The sequence below is a fragment of the Phacochoerus africanus genome, chromosome X (genome assembly GCF_016906955.1).
Source record: "Phacochoerus africanus isolate WHEZ1 chromosome X, ROS_Pafr_v1, whole genome shotgun sequence".
Taxonomy (NCBI): domain Eukaryota; kingdom Metazoa; phylum Chordata; class Mammalia; order Artiodactyla; family Suidae; genus Phacochoerus; species Phacochoerus africanus.
The window spans coordinates 797,698-820,905 of record NC_062560.1 but is presented as its reverse complement, the minus strand read 5'-3'; the positions used below and the strand labels follow the sequence as shown (position 1 = coordinate 820,905).

Below are 23,208 nucleotides of genomic sequence, written 5' to 3'. Positions count from 1 at the left end.
TCTGGAGATGGGGAGATTGTTGTGACTTGTCTGGGGAGGGGGCACAACTGTCCTTATTTATAAGACACAAACAGCAGGGTCAGAGGCAGAGACGCAGGGTTCGGTGTGATGTGGCCCGTGAGCTGAGGAAGGTAAGGGTCCAGAAGGTGGAAAGGCAAGAAGGCAGATTCTCTGAAAGAACCGGACCTGCTCGCACCTGGAGGTTAGCCCTGGGAGAGCCGTGCTGGGCCTCTGACCTCCAGAAGTTCGCCCACCGTGGAAGCACCTGGTCTGGGGCCAGGAAGACCCGCGTCTCAGCCTGCGCTGAAATAAATGATTTGAAGTCCATCCGCCCACTGTCAGCTTCTGGGGACCTGGCTTTTCGGTCTGTTTGTCCTCCCTAAGAGTCACTCCTGGGGGCACGTTCAGAGGCAGACTTGGGGTCCTAGTACTTGACGGTCGGCCACTCTATGGATGTCAACCCTGGCTTTCTTCAGGGGGACGAAGCCCGCCTACAAAGCCTGGTAACATCCAGGGGACAGTTCTCCACTGGGCTTCGGCAAGTCCCTGAGCATTGTCCCTTTTGGATGCCATGCTCCCTGCTGCTGGACTTGAGGCCAGCGGGAGGGGGACCGCGTCTCCCGTCCCTGGAGGACCAGCCCACATCGGCGGTTCAGGAAACCTCAGTGAGACGAGGGCGGCAGGAGCCCACTTGTAACGCGCTCTCCAGATACAAGAGGCTCGCCACCCACCACGGGGGGAGAACCCTGGGTGTGGAAGCGCCGTATCTGATAAAGTTTCCAGTGCGGTGTGTCTGGTGGGGCTGCAAAAGCCAATGGCGGGGCTGAAAAAAAATGATCCCACACTTTTTCGTTTTTTTGACCAGAGTCATCTTTTAACATAAAGCACGACTGCTTCCTGTCGTCATTTCCCGAGTTTCTTTTCTGCCTTTTAAAAGCAGGGCGACCTCTGTACACCAGTCATGCTTCGAAGTCCCTTCCGACCTTCTCCCTCCCCTCTGCGAGCATGAGGCGCGTCTTTCTGTCCTGGGTGACGGCAGCGGTCCTCCTGCTGGGACATCTGAGCGCCTCGGGAGAAACGGAGCTGGGTAAGTCATGCGTGCAGATGCGGCGATGTGTCTGTGTAAAATGACCTTTCTTTTCGCATCTCTGTCTGTTTCTTTGTTGGTGGCGTTTACCACTGCACTCTTTTCTTTGTGAAAGCGACCAGAGCGTACACAGGTGTCTAAGTCTCTACAAACCTGTTTGCCTGTTGCAAAGGACTCATTCTTTTTTTTTTTTTTTGTTGTTGTTGTTGTTGCTATTTCTTGGGCCGCTCCGCGGCATATGGAGGTTCCCAGGCTAGGGGTCTAATCAGAGCTGTAGCCGCCGGCCTACGCCAGAGGCACAGCAACGCGGGATCCGAGCTGCGTCTGCAACCTACACCACAGCTCACGGCAACGCCGGATCCTTAACCCACTGAGCAAGGGCAGGGACTGAACCCACAACCTCATGGTTCCTAGTCGGATTCGTTAACCACTGCGCCACGACGGGAACTCCTTTTTTTTTTTTTTTTAATTGCAGTTGATTTGCCGTATTGCTCCAATGTCTGTGTATAGCCCAGCAACCCAGTCATAACATAGATACACATTCCCTTTCTCATATGTGCTTCTCCATGCTCCATGTCATAGTTTGCAGCTACCAACCCCACACACCCCATGCATCCCACTCCCTCCCACCGCCCCTGGGCAACCACAAGTCTGGTCTCCATGTCTGTGTGTCTGTTCCTGTTCTGGAGATAAGTTCATTCGCGCCACAGTTTAGACTCCACGTAGATGTGATGCCATCGGGTATTCATCTTTGTCTGGCTTACTTCCCTTTGTAAGAGGACCTATAGTTGCACCCATGTTGCTGCGAGAAGTCATTCTGGATTGAGTTCAGGATCAGGTTTGATGGGAAAAAAGGGAAAGAGAAGGACCCTTCTCTGCCGAATTGAGAAACTGGGCTGCTTCACTGTTCTGTTGGCCTCCAAAGAAGTGGAGGCGTTTGTTTAAATTAGTAGCGACCTTCCTGGGGTGACATCGTGTCCCCATGGCGCCCCAAGAAAGACAAGGGTTACCCTGGCTGTTCATCTGTCTGAGGGGCCATCCTTGAACCCCACAGCTGGCCGTTTCTTCCGAAGATGATTGTCAAAATTACCTTGCTCTCTGTCCTCAGAGCCAACTTCCTGGGGCTTTTCCAGAAAATTGTTGCCAACTTTTGTCAAAAGGCAGCAACAGGAGGAGGCAAGTGGGAAGGAATAGGTCCCAGCAGGGCTGGTGGGGCTGGTGGAGTTGGTGGGGCTGGTGGGGCTGGTGGGGTTGGTGGGGCTGGTGGAGCTGGTGGGGCTGGTAGAGCTGCTGGGAACTGGTGGGGTTGGTGGGGCTGGTGGGTCTGGTGGGGTTGGTGGGGCTGGTGGGGCTGGTGGGGCTGGTGGAGCTGCTGGGAACTGGTGGGGCTGGTGGGGTTGGTGGAGCTGGTGGGGCTGGTGGGGCTGGTGGAGCTGGTGGGTCTGGTGGGGCTGGTGGAGCTGGTGGGGCTGGTGGGGCTGGTGGAGTTGGTGGGGCTGGTGGGGCTGGTGGGGCTGGTGGGGTTGGTGGGGCTGGTGGGGCTGGTGGGGCTGGTGGAGTTGGTGGGTCTGGTGGAGCTGGTGGAGTTGGTGGGGCTGGTGGAGCTGCTGGGAACTGGTGGGGCTGGTGGAGTTGGTGGGGCTGGTGGGGCTGGTGGGGCTGGTGGGGCTGGTGGAGCTGCTGGGAACTAGTGGGGCTGGTGGGGCTGGTGGAGCTGGTGGGGCTGGTGGGTTGTGGGGCCGACATTGCTATCTTGCACCAGACAGCTGTGATTTGTCTTTCTAGCTTGAGGGTGGCTCAGATGGAAGTTGGTGATGGCACGTTCATAACATTTAGCTTCTGAACTGTTCCCACGACTCATCCATGTTCGACTTCCCATGTCTGAGCTGGCTCCTTGCCTGCCTGGTTGGGAAGCGTCCCCAGGGTGCGCTTTGCTGCAGCCTCAGGGTTGCAAACTGGATTTCTAGGGGACACAGAGAGGAGGGTAGGGGAGCCTGAATGTGGTGTGGCCCCCAGGCTGGCTCCCCGCACATTTCCCAAGCTTTTGCAATGCCCGTTGGTCTGTTTTCTCGTGGCCAAATCCGGCCCTCCGTCTGCCAGTGACAGAGGCCAAGGGACGGGGGTTTGACTGTGCTTGGAGCTCCCGGTGGCCATGGATTCCAGGTGGTTCCTTGGAACCTGCTTCTTTCTGCTGACACTGGGTCGTTGCTACCCAGTTCATCCATTTCCAGCCAATAAATTGACTTAATGGCTCCATCGGGCTATCAGATTGTATTTCCATCCAAGGTCATTGTCTTTCCGATGGGGCATAACGCTGATGCACCACACAAAAATGGGCCCATGGGGAGTTCCCATTGTGGCTCAGCAGGTTATGAACCTGACTCATATCCATGAGGACGCAGGTTCGTTCCCCGGCCCCGTTCAGTGGGTTAAGGATCCAGCGTTGCTGTGAGCCGTGGTTAGATCGCAGACACCACTTAGATCCGGTGTTGCGTCCATCTATGCATGAGTTGGCGTAGAAAGAACAGGGCAGGGTGAGGAAAGAGAGAGAGAGTGTGTGTGAGCAAGCAGACAGGGGCTCATGAAAGGCTCAGGAATGATGGGGAAGCCTGCCTGCCAGCCACACCAGCCACACAGAATGAGACTCCCATCAACCTTCAGTCCGTCTGTAGACTGTATCATTGGCCCATGACCGTGGGGGCTGGAATGGTGTTTACGGTGTGTGTGTGGGGAGACGCAGAGACTGGGGTGACAGGTGCATACGGAGCAGGGTTGGGGCACCATCAGGGAAACCAGGACAGTTGGGGCTGGGGACAGACAGAGGGGAGGGGAGGGGAGAGCTTGAACTTGAACAAAGTTGAAGAAACACCATGCATTTCCTGACAGCCATGATAACTCTGAGATGTTTGCAGCTGAGCACAGATGTTTATGCCAAATGCAACAGGGATTCAGGTCCCCCTTGGGAGGGGATAGTAGGAGAAAGTGACCTGAGAGTGCCTGGTGGCTCTAAAAATTGTTCTAAAGGGGAAAGACTCTGTTAGTGGAAAATGAATCCGTTGATCCAAGAAAGAAAAGGAAAAAAAGTTTGTTTTCTTTTTATGGTCACACCTGCAGCATGTGCACATTTCTGGGCTAAGGGTCACATTGGAGCTACAGCTGCCAGCCTGCACCACAGCCGCAGCAACGCCTGATCTGAGCCTTGTCTGCGACCTAGACTGCTGCTGTGGCAATGCCGGATCCTTAAACCATTGAGCGAAGCCAGTGGGAAGGAAGGAAGGAAGGAAAAAAGAAAGAAAAGAAAAGAAAGGGAGGAAGGAAGGGAAAAGAGAGAGATGGATGGAGGGAGGAACAGCCCTGGCACCTGTGCTCACTCAGCCAGGGGAACGAGATTTTGCAGTGGGTAGGGTCAGGGACTGCGTATTCTGGGTCATTGTCTGTCCAGCCCAGAGCCCCCAGGACTGGGCCGCCGGGCAGGGACCACATCGAGACCTCAGAGGCAGCAGGTGTGTGGAGCCCCTCTTCCTGCACCCTCACCCCTCCACCCAAGTCCCCATGTCCCATTTTATCAGGGACCCGCCCCAGTGGTCGCTCTTACATCGCTGGATCCCGAGCCCTCAGCGCTTGCATTGAGGGCAGACGATGGGACTCAAAGATGTTCCCCTCTGATTAAAGCCCTGTTGTCTCTGTCACGGCCAAGGCTGCTTCGGGACCTTATCCTCTGCAGAGGGAAGTGGTCCCGGACTTGACATGAAATTGTCTAACTTGCGGATCCATGGTTTTCCCCATCATCCTGTGTCTTGACCCGACCTCACTTCCTACCCCCTGGAAATACCCAACAGTATCTTGGTGTAAAGTCCCTCCGTTCACACAGCGTGAAGGCCCGTGGTGCAAAGTTTTTAAAATTGGGCAGCGGGTTCTGAATTATGAAGGGAAACTTTGGTCTCTTAAGTGATGCCTCTGCACAGGGGATGCCCACTGTATGTGCAACTGTTCAGCTCCAGATTGCCTGCAGCCTTTGTGGTTTTCTGGGGAAAGTTCTTTTGAAAGGACTTTACAGAACCAAAGGCGGTTGACAAAAGTACCAGGGGTTTCGCACCCATCTGGACCCCGGAAACAGAGAAGCTGATGATGAGGCAGCATCTGTCTGCGAGACCCTCCCTGTGGGATCCTTGCTGGGCCTGTGTCTCTGACGCAATGATGGATAAACCCTTCTAAAGAAGGATTTTTTTTCTCTTTTTGCCATTTCTTGGGCCGCCCCCACGGCATATGGAGGTTCCCAGGATAGGGGTTCCGTCGAAGCTGCAGCCGCCGGCCTGCACCACAGCCACAGAAACGCTGGATCCTTAACCCACTGAGCAAGGCCAGAGATTGAACCCACAACCTCATGGTTCCTAGTCAGATTTGTTAACCACTGAGCCACGACAGGAACTCCAGGATTTTTTTTTTTTAATTAAAAGAGGTTAAAGAATTCCTGTTGTGACTCAGTGGATTAAGTCACAACAGGATCTTAACCAGAGGCTTAAAACTCGACTGGTATCCATGATGATTCAGGTTCAATCCCTGGCCTCGTTCAGTGGGTTAAGGATCTGGCATTGCCACAAGCTGCAGAGTAGGTCACAGATGTGGCTTGGATCTGGCATTGCTGTGGCGGTGGTGTAGACCAGCAGCTGCAGCTCCGACTCGACCCCTAGCCCAGGAACTTCCATAAGCTGCTGCACCTGCGGCCCTAAAAGGATAAAAAATTAAAAAATGAAATCGAAGAATAGTTGGAGTTCTCTCTGTGGCACAGTAGGTTAAGAATTCAGGATTTCCCGTCGTGGCGCAGTGGTTAACAAATCCGACTAGGAACCATGAGGTTGTGGGTTTGGTCCCTGCCTTTGCTCAGTGGGTTAACCATCCGGCGTTGCTGTGAGCTGTGGTGTAGGTTGCAGACGCGGCTCGGATCCCGTGTTGCTGTGGCTCTGGCGTAGGCCGGGGGCTACAGCTCTGATTCAACCCCTAGCCTGGGAATCTCCATATGCTGTGGGAGCGGCCCAAAGAAATAGCAAAAAGACAAAAAAAAAAAAAAAAAGAATTCAACTGCAGCAGCTCTGGTCACTGGGAACGTCCACATGCCAAAATAAAATAAAATAAAATAAAAAGTTTCCAGGGCCAGGGGTTGAACCTGAACCACAGCAGTGACAATGCCAGATCCTCAACCTGCTGTGGCACCAGGAAAGCCTTTGTGATATCTCTTGACGTAACTGTTCAGGCTCTAGACTTGGAAACCTGTGTGTGAAGGTATAGATGTGATTTCTGATCATACAGACAACCTGGTCTGAGAATAAATGAGCAAAATTCTAAAGGTCATCTCTGTGGGTAAACAGACTGTGGTCCATCCATGCAATGGAAATATGACTGGTGGATAGATGGATGGATGGGTGGATGATGGATGGATGGATAGATGGATGAACTGAATGAAACGCACGCTAGACTGGGTTCACAATAAGAATATAAAATATTTCACTGATCATTATAGATAGGTAGAGAGACTGCGTGCTGAAATGGTAACATTCTGGGTCTATTGGGTTAAAGAAAATATATCATCAAAATTTCTCAAAAAGCACTATATCATTCTTAAAACATGAATCCTGACAGCCTTTTACAAATTTCCAACTCTTTCCGGCATTGCTTCAAAGTCTACTCTCTTGGCCTCTTTTTACCCAGGGGCATTGCCGCTTCAGATCATCAACTTTAATTTCGAAACCGTGCAGGTGACATGGAACACGACGGAATACTCAGGAACCAACTGGACGTTCTTCTACAAGTAAGCGCCCGTGGGAAGGGAAAGCTGTGACTTTTGTTAAAATAGTTCCTCTTTGACGGTGTCAGCAACAGGGAGGGCCAGGAAGTGAAGGTGTGAAAAATCAGAATGCGAAACTGTGCATACGTGTGTGTCCAGGCTTCACCACAACCACAGCCACAGCCACAGCCCCCCGAACCAGCCAGCAGAGGAATGACTGGCTCTTGTGTGAAACCACCTAGATTCTTTTCAAAAAAATCTTTTTTATTATACTTGGCTTACAGTGTTGTGTCAATTTATGCACTACAGCAAAGTGACCCAGTCATACATAGATATATGTTCCTTTTCTCATATGATCTTCCATCATTGTCTGTCCCGGGAGACTGGATAGAGTTCCCTGGGCTGGACAGCAGGACCTCATTGCTGATCCATTCTCAATGTCATTTAGTTAGTTTGCGTTTACTAACCCCAAACTCCCTGTCCTTCCCGCTCCCCAACCCCCCTCAGCTACCACAAGTCTGTTCTCTGTGTCTGTGAGTCTGTTTCTGTTCTGTAGGTCAGTTCATCGATGCCATATTTTACATGCCAAATAGAAGTGATATCATAGGGTATTTGTCTTTGTCTGACTTACCTCACTCAGTAGAAGAGTCTCTAGTTGCATCCATGTTGCTGCAAATGGGATTATTTTGTTCTTTTTTACGGCTGAGTAGTATTCCATTGTGTATACAGACCACATACTCTTAATCTACTCCTCTGTCGATGGACATTGAGGTTGTTTCCATGTCTTGGCTACTGTGAATAGTGCTGCCGTGAACACAGGGGCGCCTGGATCATTTTGAATGAAAGGTGTGTCTGGAGAGATGTCCAGAATTCTTAGAGGACATCCACTTTGTTCCCCCAGGGCCATTTGCAATGTCTCAGCAGCGATCTTTTACTGGAGCTTTGTTGCCCTGAAATATAGCTGGTACGAAGCCCCAGCCGAGCTAAATATTCTGAGACTTTTCACACCAAGTTACGGGACCCCCTTTCCAAACGGCTAATCTGCTTTGCCGGATACACTCAACGACATGGGTGTAAACGAGGGAGGGAGGGTGTTTCAATTCTGCAGAAGAGGTGTTTGATCTTTGGCTGAGTCTTTATGTTTTGATAGCACATGAGATAAACGGGAACGTGTCGAGATAAATGGGAACGTGTCCAGACAAGGGAAATTTTAAGGTGAAATTATTTGGAAAGTAACATGCCCAGGAAGAAGAACGGGGCTAGATGTGCAACAGGTGGTGTCATAGAGAGGATATTTCTGAGCACCCGTTTCTTCAGCCATGAAGAAGGGGGTTCTCCATCCCATCACCTCTTGCATCTCAGGTCTGCAAGGATGGAGCAAAAGGTGGTGTCAGGCTGGGTGCTCGGCTTCTTTTCAACACCACGCAGAACACCAGCCTTGGCACGTCCGTATTAAAAGTGCCCCCTCAAATTAGAGGCTTGGTTACTCTGCAGATCAATTCATTTCCTGGGGCAGCCACAGCAAAGTACCCCAACCTGGGCAGCTTAGAACAAGGAAAATTCATCCTACCTCACTCATGGGGACCAGACATCTGAGGTCAAGCTGTGGGCAGGGATGTGATCCCTATCAAGGCTCCAGGGGAGGGTCCTTCCTGCCTCTTCCAGCTTCAGGGGGGCTCCAGGTGGCCCTGGGCTGGTGGTCGCCCCCCTCCCGTCTCTGCCTCCATCTTCCTGTGGCTTCTCCTCTGTGTCTGGGTCTCTTCTAACTTTTAGAAGGACACTGTCCTTGGATGCCCCCCCCCCACCGCCCCATGCAGGAGGACCTCCTCTCAGACCCTTCCTGTGGCTTCTCTTCTGTGTCTCCTCTTGTGCCTCTTGGAAGACCACCTCTGATGAATGAAGAATCCACCCTCTCCAGGATGGTGTTATGTCAAGATCGTTCTCTTAATTACATCTGTAAAAATCGAATTTCCCAATATGCTTCTCTTCCCAGATTCTGGTTTAGGATGTAGACACGCCCTTCGAATGACCACACTTCAGCCCCCTATAGGATCCATTCAAGGGGTGTAGACATTTGAGAAACGGAGGCACTTTTTGTTTTCGACCCGTCTTGCTGGAGTTGTCATGGGATCATCGCAGGGAGTCTGAGTCTGCGGCATCGACCTGGATCAAAGGAATGGCCCTGAAGCTGTCATTTTTAGGGATGCTACATGGCTGAATCGTTCTCTTTTTAAACCACAGATTACGAGACAACGAGGACTACAGAGAGTGTTCCAACTACACCCTTCGACAAGGCTCCACCACCGGGTGCATCCTGGCCGTAGAAAAAGATGAACTTCTCTATTTTTCCATCAGGCACGGAGCAGGCTCTCTTCTCGACAAGACACAATGGATCAGCAGTTACCGTACGTGCTTGAGGGGACGGGCTGTCTTGAATCAGGAAATGTGATACAACTGTAGCAAAACCTTCTCTCCAAATACTCCTGCCTTGCTAGGTTTCTGGAAGATGGTGGTCCTTCCTTTTCTCTCTTTTTTTTTTTTTTTGGAAGGATGGGATATCCCAGGGCCCTCTCAGCACCCAGTCGGAACTATGGACACCCTACTCAAAAAAAAAAAAAAAAAAAAAAGCCATAGAGCTAGTATATGTTTTCTTGGACTGCCATTAAAAAAAAAAAGATTTATTTCATTTTTTATTTTTATTTTTTTAGGGCTGCACCTGAGGCATATGGGAGTTCCGAGGCTAAGGGTGGAGTCAGAGCTGCAGCTGCCAGCCTATGCCACAGGCACTCAGATCCTTAACCCACCTAGTGAGGCCAGGGATAGAACTGGTATCCTCACAGATGCTATGATGGCTTCTTAAATCTCTGAGCTGCAACGGGAACTCTAAAAACAACAGGGAACGGGGTAGCCTAACAACAGCGTTCAGGGTCTCCCAGTTCTGGAGGCAGAAGACCACAGTCAAGGGGTTGGCAGGCTTGGGTCCTTTTTGAGGTTCTGAGGGAGGCTTCCTTGCAAGTCCGTCTTCCTCTCAGTTCCCAGGGGCTGCTGGCCCTTCTGGGCTTGTCCACGCATGACGTCCACGTCTGCCTCCATCGTCATGTGGCCTTTTTCTCTATGTGTCCCTGTGCCTCTCGACGTACGGGGACACCCATCATAGTGCATCAGAGCTCGCACTCCTCCCGCAAACCCCCTCTTACCTGAATTCCGTCAGTAAGGACCCCTCATTCCCAATATTCTGAGGTTCACGGGGCCAGCACGTCAACATGTCTTTTCCTGGTGGGGACCCACTTCTTCCCACAGCAGATACAGAGACGTTTCCTGGAGTTCCCGTTGTGGCTTCGCAGGTTAAGAACCTGACAGGATGTCCATGAGGATGCTGGTTCGATCCCTGGTCCTGCTCAGTGGGTTAAGGATCCCTCGTGACCAAGAGGTGGGGTGTAGACCAGCAGCTGCAGCTCTGATTTGACCCCTAGCCTGGGACCTTCCATCCACTTGTGGGTACAACCCTAAAAAGCCAAAAAGGAAAAGAAAAAAAAAAAGAGACTAAAGAAAGAAAATTTCTCCACCTGTTTCAAGGAGCTTCTTTCAGGAGGCACCTCCGGGTCCTTGGTTCAAACTTGTATTGTTAAGTGTCACAAAGACCAGACCCCCCCCCCGCCCCAGATCTCAGAAGGCATTCGAGGAGGGGTTGTGAATTTGGAGACAGGGACTGTTCATCTTCGTTGAGGTGCTGGCCATTGTGCTATTTCTCCTCAGTGAAACCCAGGTCCCCGCGCGGGCTGACCTTCCAGTGGCATCAGGGAGCCGTGACGGTGACGTGCTCTGACCTGCGGTACAAAGGTCTCCTCTATGAAATCCAGCACAAGACCACCTTTGATGCCGAGTGGCAGGTGAGGCCGGGATGTCGTCTCAGGCCAGGTGGAGTGAGTACCTCTGAGGCGCAAACGGTGGAGACAGAAGGACACACATGGGGATGGAGCTGCTAAGGTTTATCTTAAGGACTTGATCATCTGAGGGTAAAGGCAGTTATCTGTCAGAAAACCAGGAGGGAACCCTTGAAAAAAGGGGGGGGGAATGGACCTAGGGCTGGACCCGGGAGCAGAGAATTGCTGCTTCTCAGAGAAATACAAGTGAACATAGAAAGATCCTGGGGTTTCTGCTGCAGTGCAGCTCATTAAGGATCGGGTGTGGTCACTGCTGGGGTGCAGGTTGCAGCTGTGGCTCAGATGTGATGCCTGGCCTGGGAACTTCCGTATGCAACGAGTGTGGTGAAAAAAAAGAAAAAAAATTTCCTGGAGTTTGCCTCAATAGCCAGTCATAAAATAGGATACTTGTTTCATGACGCTGAGCATCAGGAAATTTTGGGACTATATTCATGCTCCTGGTTCTGACCCATCGTCTCCCTTTGTAGATGTCAGTCCTCAGGAAATGATTCAGGAGTTCCCTGGTGGCTCAGTGGGTTAAGGATCTGGTATTGTTGCTGCAGCCACTCAGGTGGATGCTGTGTGAAGGGTTTGATCTCTAGCCCTAGAATGTCTGTATGCTAAGGGCACAGCCACAAACAAAAAACAAAAAACAAAAAAACAAAAAAAAAGAAAGGAGATAATTAAAAATGTGGATGAGGTTGTATGCCCAAAGACGTCTATCGAACCCTTCTCTGAAATAGGTACATGGCCTTGGGGAGCACGTATATGCCACAGAACAGGGAAAGAGTCACATAAATTATGGTACGTTCATAACAAAATACTTCAGAGCCATGAAAAGGGGTTTTAAAGAATACTTAAGGACAAGAAGGAATGCACGCATTAAACATTATGGTCCATGAATGCTCCCAGAAGGAGAGAAATGATATCAATTCATTGACGGCAATTGTATCTTGGACCTACAATAAACAGGGTTTTGAGCACCTTATTTTGCTTTGTGTGTGTGTGTATGTGAGTTTTCTAAAGGTGTAAATGCAAGCATGTATTACTTTTATGCTCATTAAAAATCATCACTCAAGGATTTTGCAATAACTATAAATGAAGGATCAGCTTTAAAAAATGGGAATCTCTATATTGCACACCTGTGCTTATATAATAATGTTCGGCAACTATACTTCAACTTTAGAAAGTATGACTCTTTTTTTTTTTTTTTGTCTTTTTAAGGCCGCACCCTTGGCATATGGAGGTTCCCAGACTAGGGGTCGAAGGGGAGCTGTAGCTGCTGGTCTACACCACAGCCACAGTAATGCCAGGTCCAAGCCGCATCTGCGCCCTACACCACACCTCACGGCAATGCCAGATCCTTAACCCACTGAGTGAGGCCAGGGATCAAACCTGCATCCTCATGGATACTAGTCAGATTCGTTTCCACTGAGCCACAACAGGAACTCCTGACTTTTCAAAATTTGTTTTAAGGAAGATCATAATCACGCTTCAAAAGCATTTGTCATTCTATCTGATATAAAGATTTTCTTTTCTTTTTGTAGGAGAGTGTTGAAGTGTTACCACGTGTGTTTTTGCTGTTGTTTTGAGAATAAGGACCTGGGCGGAGAGAGGAAGTGAGAGTGGGAAACATGGCCAGGAGTCTTGCGACAGCCCTGGGTGGAAGATTAAAAAATCTGGGTCGGGAGTTTCTGTCGTGGCGCAGCGGAAACTAACCCGGCTGGTATCCATGAGAATGCGGGTTCAATCCCTGGCCTCTCTCAGTGGGTTAAGGATCCGACGTTGCCATGAGTTGTAGTGAAGTTCACAGGTGCAGCTTGGATCTGGCATTACTGTAGCTGTGGTGTAGGCCAGCAGCTGTAGCTCTGATTCAACCCCTAGCCTGGGAACCTCCCTATGCCTTGGGTACAGCCCCAAAAAGCAAAAAAAAAAAAAAGTTTGGGTCGGTCATGGATTGTTCTTTCTGTTTTTCCTCCAGTCCAACGAGGCAAAAACCTGCAATGTCACCCTCAGCGATCTGGATGCTGAGAAGTGCTATTTCTTCCGGGCCAGAGTGAAAACACTGGAGTCCAGCTACGGCCCTGACACATACCCAAGCGACTGGTCGCAGGTGATGCATCAGCAGCAGGGGAAGCTCAGAGGTAATGCTTGTTTCACGGCTTCACTGCACAGCCCAGGCCAGTGCCCTACCTTGGGGGTGGGGTTGGAATGGGGCATCAGACCATTCTGGTGACCTCAAGTCCTTCTCCAGAGGTCAGTGTGGAAGCAATGCCTCTACTTGTTTCCTTTGTGGTTGGGCCACTCTTGGTTTTTCATTTTTAGTAACACAGCAAGGATAGTATCATTTATGAATGTTGTTCTGTGGATATAGGAATCGATGATAGATGTCTCTATAGACAACTCGGTGGTGGGTGGATAGATGTCTCTATAGACAACTCGGTGGTGGGTGGATAGATGTCTCTATAGACAACTCGGTGGTGGGTGGATAGATGTCTCTATAGACAACTCGGTGGTGGGTGGATAGATGTCTCTATAGACAACTCGGTGGTGGGTGGATAGATGTCTCTATAGACAACTCGGTGGTGGGTGGATAGATGTCTCTATAGACAACTCGGTGGTGGGTGGATAGATGTCTCTATAGACAACTCGGTGGTGGGTGGATAGATGTCTCTATAGACAACTCGGTGGTGGGTGGATAGATGTCTCTATAGACAACTCGGTGGTGGGTGGATAGATGTCCTCTATATAGACAACTCGGTGATGGGTGGATAGATGTCTCTATAGACAACTCGGTGATGGGTGGATAGATGTCTCTATAGACAACTCGGTGGTGGGTGGATAGATGTCTCTATAGACAACTCGGTGGTGGGTGGATAGATGTCTCTATAGACAACTCGGTGGTGGGTGGATAGATGTCTCTATAGACAACTCGGTGGTGGATGGATAGATGTCTCTATAGACAACTCGGTGGTGGATGGATAGATGTCTCTAAAGACAACTCGGTGGTGGATGGATAGATGTCTCTAAAGACAACTCGGTGATGGATGGATAGATGTCTCTATAGACAACTCGGTGATGGATGGATAGATGTCTCTATAGACAACTCGGTGATGGATGGATAGATAAATCTATAGATAACTCAGTGATGGATGGATACATCTATAGATATAACTCGATGATGGATGGATAGATAAATCTATAGATAACTAGATGATAGATCTATAGATAACTCGGTGATGGATGGATAGATAAATCTATAGATAACTAGATGATAGATCTATAGATAACTCGATGATGGATGGATAGATAAATCTATAGATAACTAGATGATAGATCTATAGATAACTCGGTGATGGATGGATAGATAAATCTATAGATAACTCAGTGATGGATGGATACATCTATAGATATAACTTGATGATGGATGGATAGATAAATCTATAGATAACTAGATGATAGATCTATAGATAACTAGATGATGGATGGATAGATGTCTCTATAGATAACTCGGTGATGGATGGATACATGTATAGATATAACTCGATGATGGATGGATAGATAAATCTATAGATAACTAGATGATGGATGGATAGATGTCTCTATAGATAACTCGGTGATGGATGGATACATCTATAGATATAACTCGATGATGGATGGATAGATAAATCTATAGATAACTAGATGATGGATGGATAGATGTCTCTATAGATAACTCGGTGATGGATGGATACATCTATAGATATAACTCGATGATGGATGGATACATAAATCTATAGATAACTAGATGAGGGATGGATAGATAAATCTATAGATAACTAGATGATAGATCTATAGACAACTAGATGATAGATGATAGATATATAGATATCTAGATGATGGATGGATAAATCTATGGACAACTAGATGATAGATGATAGATCTATACATAACTAGATGGTAGAGGGAAAGATAGATCTATAGATAACTAGGTGATAGATGAAAGATCTATAGATAAATAGCTGATAGATGATAGACTATAGATAGACAGATGATAGATGATAGATGGATAGATAGATCTATAGATAAAAAGATGATGGATAGATAGATCTATAGATAAATAGATGGAAGATGATAGATCTGTAGATAAACAGATGGTAGATGGATGGATGATAGATAATGGTGGATAGATGACAGATGTAGATAAGTAAATGTTAAATAAATGACAGAGAGATGGATAGACATAGATGGGTGATGGATGACAGGTACATAGAAGATAAATAGATGGCAGATGACAGATAGCTTGAGATGACAGATAAAGGATAGGATAGATAGATAGGTGATAGATACCTAGATAGACTGAAGACAAGATAGATGGATAGACAGCCAAATGCAGCCCAGGTCTCAAACAGCCTGGGCAGTGCACACACCCTAGGGCAGTGGGTTGTGCCTGTACTCCCTCGTGCCTGATGTGTACCTGTCTGATGTCACCATCTCTCTTTCCAGGATATTTTGCACCCAAATCAGGATTTCCTGACCCTGACATTTATAAGGGGAAAAAAGGCGGGTGGGTGGGGGGCGGTTGGAGCATGATCTGATATCATGCTGAGAACTTAGAGCACTTGTTCTGTTTCCCTTTAGATTCGTGCCAGGACAAGAGGCTGTCCCCAAATTTTCTTTTAATTACTGGTATGATCATCTTCCTGACAGTGTCCCTTCTCTTTCTGTCTTTATGGAAACTACAGAGGTAAGGATCACCTCGCCGGAACCCTCAGGCACGTGGGCTTCATTTCCAATATGTCCATGAATTGGGAGTTGGGGGGAAGAATTGTCTGATGTGGTTTAATTTAGCTGAGTATCACTTTCTGTGGAACACACACTTTGCCTATGGTATATGATAAGAAAATTGAAAGAAAAATAACACCAAATGTGCAGAGGTGTCTGCAGAATTCATTGAGAAAAATTCTTATGGAGACAGTGGAATATATCAACGTTCATTCTTATGAGAGACTTGCCTTTTAAAATTTTATTTTATTTTTGTCTTTTGAGGGCTGCACCTGCGGCATATGCAAGTTCCCAGGCTAGGGGTCACATTGGAGCTACAGCTGCCAGTCTGCACAACAGCCACAGCAACACCAGATCCAAGCCTCGTCTGTGAGGCTCACGGCAATGCCGGATCCTTAACCCACTGAGCGAGGCCGGGGCTTGTGCCCTCATCCTCATGGATGGTAGTTGGGTTCATTGCCTCTGAGCTGTGACAGGAACTCCTGAGAGTCTTACCTTGCTTCAAACATACACACCCCATCAAGCTAACTTCTCCTATCTCGTTAGAATGACAGATACTGACAACAACTTTTAATTTCTATTGAGATGTGTTAAAGTAGACAATGTGGCAAGGGATGTGAGAAGAATTGGATGAGGAAAGCTTGTCTGGTTTATAAATCCAGTTACAGATATATCAAAACAACATTCTTTGAGCATGTAGAGAGCTTTTCAATAATATGATGTTAAAAGACTTCTCTGCACTCGCCGTCCAGACCGTGATGTAACCGCTGCTATTTCCATCTTTACTTAAACTTCCTTGCACCCTGGTGTGTGCCTGTTGACGAGATTTGAAGGAACCGATGCCCAAGGCTGTGGGTGCCATCTTTGTTTCTTAGGATGAAGTTTCCATAGCAACAGCTGGAGTGAGGCAGGGAGAAAGGTGGACCGCCCTTCTGAGCCATGTCTGCTGGGCGAGCTAGGCTGAGTCAGACCTCTTCAAGGACATTCCATCATAGCTGGAAACAGGATAGGGGTGTTTGCCCATAATTCTTGCAAATCACCCTTTATTTCTTCAGTCTAGTCTCTCTTTGACCAGCTCAAACGGATGCCACCAAGATGGGTCTCTGCCAGAGAGTAGATGAAGCCATCAGATAAGGGTGCTGATAAGGGATATATCTGGTGCTTTTCACACAAAACTGAAATCACCCCTGAGGGAAACAGGGGTGAGGTTCTTGGAAAAGAACTGACACTTGTCCTGTTTTCAAAGAAGCCCCTGTTTACAATGAGGGGTGAAATCAATTGTTTATTGTCCTGGGGGTGTTCTAACAAAGAACCAGAGTCTGGGCGGTTAAAATAAGAGACATTTATTTTTCCTGGTCATGGAGGCTGGTGTCTGAGACCCAAGGGTGGGCAGGGCTGGTCCCCCCAGCACTCCCCAGGGCCTCTCTCTGGGGTGTGTCGACGGCCGTCTCCTCCCCGTGTCCTCACAGGGTCATCATCCAGTGTGTCTGTGTCCTGATCTCCTCTTCTTCTAAGGACCCCTAGTCACATAAGATTAGCATCCTATTCGATGAGAACCTCTTAGGTTCAGCATCTGGGGGCCTGTGAATTAAAATGAGCCACGAGAGAGTAACAGAAGAGGCAAGCGTCTCTTTACTAATTTCATATTTTTACATGCATGAGGGATTCAAAGAAAGGATACAAACACCTACCCACGCAGTTAATCCTGGGGGCGCCTGGCCCATTTTAACGAAGGGCCCTCATTTGTGGAGCAGTCACTGGATGAAGGAAAAGGGAGTTTGGACCTCTAGGAGGGGCGAGTTGCAGAAAAGCGACTAAGAGGCGAGGAGGGGAACTGCAGGCAGACAACGTTTCCATGGAGGAATTACATCGATGCCATCTCCGTGCTGTGACCCACCGTCCATTTCCTGGTGGGGGTGGCGGGGGGGGGGGCGGAGGCAAGTTTACAGGTGGAACTTTTTTTTTTAATGTAAAGAGGCAAACTGAGGCTCTGTGTGTAGGCAGATGAAGGGGGGCGGGCAAAGAAGAACTTCTGTCATGTCTGCTGTTTCTCTTGTGACCTCAGTTCCAAAGAATCAGCATTCCCAAGGGACATATGATGGGAGTGGCTTTCCTGACGGCTGTCACCCGCGCCCCCCACCTCCCCCTGTGACTTCATTGAACCTTCATTTACCTCCTGAAAGGCTCAACCTCCAGAGACGGTCAGGTGGTGGTGGGGGGGGTGGTGAGGGGCTCAACCGATGAATTTGGAGAGGAGACAGTTTACTCCCTAACACAGATAGAAATAGCGATTTCGTTGTCACAAGACATGGCGAAGGTGCAGGAACGAGCCCCCTGCCCCTCGGCTCCCCTTCATGGTGGCAGCGTCCCCCCCGGGGTGGCTTCGGGGAGCAGGGTGCCTGTGGAGGTAGCACTGGGGCACACGTTTTGAACCTGGGGACACAGTTCTGCCAAGATGCTGACTCCCCCAGGTCAAAGTCTGCCGCCTTCCCAGGCCCCTTGTGGGGTCCAGCCCCGTGGGCATCCCCAACTCTGCTTGGGGGCCCCAGCCTGTCTGATCAGACTCTCTGTGTCCATTTCAGGATTAAGAAGGTCCTTATGCCCAGTGTTCCAGACCCCAAATCCACCTTCTCGGGGCTCTTTGAGTCTCACCAAGGAAACTTCCAGGTAAGGCCCCTCTGCAGGCAGGCGATTGCTCAACAGTCTTGCTTTGTCCAACTAGTTTCACGCCAGAGCGTCATCAACGATGCCTGCTCTGGGAGTTCCCTTGTGGCTCAGTGGGTTAAGAATGCAACACAATGTTCTCGAGGATGCGGGTTCGATCCCTGGCCTCGCTCAGTCCGTTGCGGATCTAGCGTTGCTGTGAGCTGCAGCATAGGTCACAGGCATGGCTTGAATCTGGCATTGTTGCCTCTGTGGTGTAGACCTGCAACTGCAGCTCCAATTGGACCCCTAGCCCAGGAACTTCCATATGCCACAGGTGCCCCCCCCGCCCCCCCCCCCGCCCTCGCCAAAAAAAGACCGACGTGTAAAGAGCTGCCTCTTTAATTGCCCATGAGCCTCTTGGGAGTGGACTTGTCTTCTCTTTGGGTGAGAAAGAGCAGATGCAGGGGCTCAGAGGGTGGCTTGTCACTCCATCCGTCCCAGAGGTCAGTGCCTGCCTAGGGATTTTCCAGCTTAATCTCATCAGGAAGTTGAGTTCTTCATCGGTTCCCTCACGAGCCGGCAACAAACCCTCCACTTCCGCTTTCCGATGTTGTGGTCGTTATTTCACTCCTGGGATAAATGCTTCTGGACGGCTGAGCAGGAGCTGGGAGACCACAAGGGCAGGGGCCAGCCCCATCCCCAGGAGGTGGTCAGGTGTGGATTTTACAGGACAGTGGGCCAGAGCTATGCTCGTTTCCTGGGGCTGCCCCAAACGTGATGGGTTCAACACATGCCACAGGTATCCTCCCCCAGCTGTAGAGACCAGACGTCTGAGGTCAAGGGGTCCCAGGGCTGCGCTCCCTCCAGAGGCTCCAGGGGAGGGTCCTTCCTGCCTCTTCCAGCGTCTGGGGGATCCAGGCGGCCCTGGGCTGGTGGTCGCCTCCCTCCCGTCTCTGCCTCTGTCTTCCCGTGGCTTCTCCTCTGTGTCTGTGGCTCCTCTTCTGTCTCTTGGGAGGACACTGTCCTTGGATGGAGGGCCCCCCTCATCCAGGAGGACCTCCCCTCAGACCCTTCACTTCCTCACACCTGCAAAGACTCTTTGTCCACACAGAGTCACGCCCCAAGTTCAGGCGATGAGCCCTGGGTCTTTATTCTGGAAGAAGCCTGCTCTCCTTACCCTCCGAGGGGAGCAAAGGGAAGCTCAGAGGACGTAGGTGTCAGGAGGCACAAAACCAGTAAAACCTTCTTTTCCCCTCTGATATGCTGTCCCTGGGACCTGCAAATGAAATGCAGAAACGCAATTAAAAAGAGAGAAGGTTTATTGTGGGTGCATGGGGGGAGGGGCTCAGAGAAGAGAAGTGAAACCCCGAAAGAGGTGGTTGGGCCTGGGGGCTGATGGGCCTTTGAAACAAAGGGTCTTAGACTGTGGAAGAGAGCAGGTAGAGGGAAAAGGGTCGGGGGCTTGTGAGGGGGGGGTTAGATTGCGTCAGCCACAAGGAAATGCATCACAAATAGGGGTTGTGTATAGGGTTCTATGAGGACTCGAGTTCTTTCAGGTGATAAGGGTTGACTTTGAAGCTGAAAGGAGTTGCATTTCCTTTCTGAAAGGGACACTTACGCCCGGCTTTTATGCTGATAAGGGGAAAGCAGAAGTCAGCTCTTTTTTTTTTAATTAAAAAAAATTTTTTTTTTTCATTTCTTTCTTTTCACAGCCTCACCTGCAGCATATGGAAGTTCCCAGGCTAGGGGTCAGTTGGAGCCACAGCCACAGCAATGCCAGATTCGAGTCGCATCTGCAACCTACACACCGCAGCTCACAGCACCCCTGGATCCTTAATCCACTGAGCGAGGCCAGGGATTGAACCCTCATCCTCATGGATGCTACGTTGGGTTCTTAACCTGCTGAACCACGATGGGAATGCCCACCTGCTACTCTTGATTTTCTATTGCGTTCAGCTCAAAAGCAGAGTATTTGGGGGTGCTGTCCCAGGCCCCGACACAGAAGGGGGCACTGAATCATAGCAGACTTGAAGACAGGAAAAGCTGAAGTTTTTCAAAGCTTGGGACTAAAAGCAGGAGACAGGAGACCCTGGGCGGGGGACGGGGGGATGGGGTGTTTCTGGAAAGGTAGGAGTCACTCTGTGGAGCAGAGCCCTGTGCAGCCCCTCCCCCGCCCACCCCCTCCCCTTCCTGCCCCTGCTCCAGACTCGGTCCCGGCCAGCATCAGGCTGTCCCACGGCACTTGTTACAAATGCCACCCCGGGGGCTCCCTGTGCCCACTTGTCAAAACGTGGCCTCTGTCCATGGGTGCTGAAAGAAACTTGGAGACAGTCCTGGGAAAAAACAGCTGTATTGCCTTGCCAGGCAAAGGAGGGTCACAGCAGGCTCATGCCTTAAAGATGGTGCCTGCCTTTGGGAGAGATGAAGAGGTGGTTTTATAGTTTGGAAATAGAACATAGGGCTGCTGGTAAGGGTCAGGGTGGGTGCAAGCTTGCATTCTTCTTCAGAGCTGGTGTTTAGGGTCCTCCCCTCTGACTCTCATCTGTTGGGGCTTTAGTTCTGCAGAAGAGCTCAAAGACATTGCTGTGTGTATCCCTTGAGGGGGAACAAGGACCCGCCCCTAGGTGGCACGGTGGTCTCCTGATGGCCCCTCGGGGTCTCTGCATCCCTTCCCTTTCCTGATGAGCATCTGTGGGCACCTGCCCTTTGGGGCTCAGGCAAGGGCCTGGAGGCTGAATCTTATTCCCTAAAAACAAGACATGGGAGAGGGACCCAGAGAGGCTTGTGTCCAGGAGCCCCATGTTTCCCACTGAGAGAAACCCTCCCTCTAAAAAGTCACCCCTCTCTGAGAAATACCTGGGGTGAGGTGGGGGGGAGGAATCTGAGTTTCCTGTTTTGGGGGTTCCTGAAAATCCCTTCAGACACCCCTCTTGTGTGAGGTGTGACCACAAGCCCAGTGCTTTGAAGCTGATGACGCCAGGCAGGTGTGAAACTGCGGGCGTCCTGCTGAGATGCCGGACACGAGAGCTTCTCTGTTCTGCTGGGGAGGAGGAGGTGGCCTGGGGTCCAGGGGGGGTCTTCCCAGGAGCCTCGGTGTGGGGACACTGGCCACGGGGCGGGGGCTTTGCTCCCCAGAGTCTGAGTCCCAGTGTCTCATCCATGTAGGAGTGGATCAAGGACACTCAGAACGTGACCCACCTGAACAAGACGGAGGAGAGGGAGCAGGCGTGCATCCTGGAGGAGGCCGTGGTGGTCCAGCTGGCCGAGGCCGAGAGGCCCAAGACAATGCCGAATAGCCCCATGGGCCTGCAGATGGGGGAGGAAGAGGCTGCCGGGGACCCCTGCCGCCTCCCTTGCCAGTCCCCACAGGGCTGTCAGGTGGCCTCTCTCCAGGGTTTTACTTTTGTGATGAGTGACAACTCTTATATGATATTATGAGGGGGTGCAAACTCAGCAGCCAGCATCAGAATCTATGGGAGGTGGGACCCAAGAGATGATAACGGGGGCTCAACAGCAGAATCCATCATGCTGGCGTCTGGGTCCCCCAGTACACTAACTGCCCAGCTGAGGCATCCCTTTGAAGCGGATACATAAGGGCTTGAGGATCAGCTCTCTAGAGGTGGCAGACTCTTGGTTACACTGGTTGTTGCTCTCAGCTGGCACCTCTTCCGGGTTCACGTAAATTGTAAGGACGGACGGCCAGGGTACGTGGAAACCACCCTCCTTCATGCGTGCCCAGCCAGTCCGGGCCATTTGCCACATCCCTCAAAAGCGGTTCCTGGATCCTCAGGTTCTTGGCTCACATACCCAGCTGGGGAGGCGCGGCACCCCCGAGGAGGCAAGGAATCCCGCTTGGCCCACACCAGCCAGCCACCCCATTCTTGCTCCAAAGGGGAAACGATCCCTGTTGCAACCCCTGAGGCATTTTGTTAAGCAGACTCTATTTTAATTCCTGCATTCACATGCTGGACCTGGACGGTGCTTTGCAGCTAAGAGATATATGAATATAAAAGCAGTCTACATGGGCGTTCCCGCTGCGGTGCAATGGGTTAAGGATCCAACTGCAGTGGCTCTGGTCGTGGCAGGGGTTTGGGTTCAACCCCTGACTCCAGGGCAGCTGCAGCTGCAGCTGCAGCTCAGACCCTGGCCTGGGAACGTGCATATGCTGAAGGTGGGGTTGTAAAATAGTAAGATAAAAAAAAATGCCGTCCAGCACAGGGAACTCTATCAAGTCACCTGGGACAGACCATGATGGAAGAGAATATGAGAAAGGGAACACGTGTGTGTATGACGGGGTCACTTTGCTGGACAGCAGACATGGGCACAACGCATACATCAGCCAGACGCTAATGGAAAAAAAGCACCTTGCACAGACCCTGGCCAGGGTGAAGCATTATTATTGTTTTATATTGAGAGAAAAGGAAAGTGTTGGCGTGAGAATTGCTGTGAGATGTGAGCCGGTGATGATGGTCGTGTAGACAGTGGAAAATGTCACTTTGGCGCCCCAGGCTTCACGTACAGGATGTTTCTAGATTTCTAGATTAGTGAGATCTTTTTTTCTTTTCATGCTGACGCTGGGTTTATCTTGTCTCTCTCTGCAGGGTGCAGTAAGTAAGCTGGATCAGATATACCTGGAGTGTGTGTGTGTGTGTGTGTGTGTGTGTGTGTGTGTGTTGGGGATTGTAATTTTTTCTATGTGTGTCTTTTATCTTTTAGGGCCACACCCGCGGCATATGGAGGTTTCCAGGGTAGGGGTCTAATCCGAGCTACAGCTGCCGGCATGAAGGGAACTCCCTCAGCTTAAGGCGCAAGGTAAAGCCAGATTTCAGTCAGCAGGACAGAGCTTGAAGCCAAGGACTGCGGTTGAATCACAGAAGGAACTGCTTCCTTGGGGAAGGCTGTTTGTCTCTAGGCTGTATCCCGTGGACACCCCCTTCTCATGCCCCCCCAGGTGTGCTCCCCCGAGGAGTGGGGATGGAATTCCATTGGCTCTGTGAATTCACACT

At 50.3% G+C, this 23,208-nt stretch overlaps 1 protein-coding gene across 1 annotated transcript; it reads left to right on the top strand.

Annotated features, from left to right (window-relative positions):
• Positions 1-388: 388 nt before the first annotated feature.
• On the top strand, positions 389-22,289 carry CRLF2 (cytokine receptor like factor 2). Its single transcript, XM_047765572.1, has 8 exons — positions 389-1,087; positions 6,794-6,893; positions 9,111-9,274; positions 10,626-10,759; positions 12,774-12,936; positions 15,413-15,518; positions 18,139-18,223; positions 21,368-22,289. The coding sequence occupies exons 1-8, from the start codon at positions 1,006-1,008 to the stop codon at positions 21,638-21,640; spliced, it is 1,107 nt and encodes a 368-aa protein (XP_047621528.1). The 5' UTR covers positions 389-1,005; the 3' UTR covers positions 21,641-22,289.
• The last annotated feature ends 919 nt before the right edge of the window (positions 22,290-23,208 follow it).

Coding starts and splice junctions, on each gene's coding strand:
- CRLF2 (XM_047765572.1), top strand. CDS start 1,006: ATGAGGCGCGTCTTTCTGTCCTGGGTGACGGCAGCGGTCCTCCTGCTG. Junction 15,519..18,138: donor TCTTTATGGAAACTACAGAG/GTAAGGATCACC, acceptor TGTCCATTTCAG/GATTAAGAAGGTCCTTATGC. Junction 18,224..21,367: donor CTCACCAAGGAAACTTCCAG/GTAAGGCCCCTC, acceptor TCATCCATGTAG/GAGTGGATCAAGGACACTCA.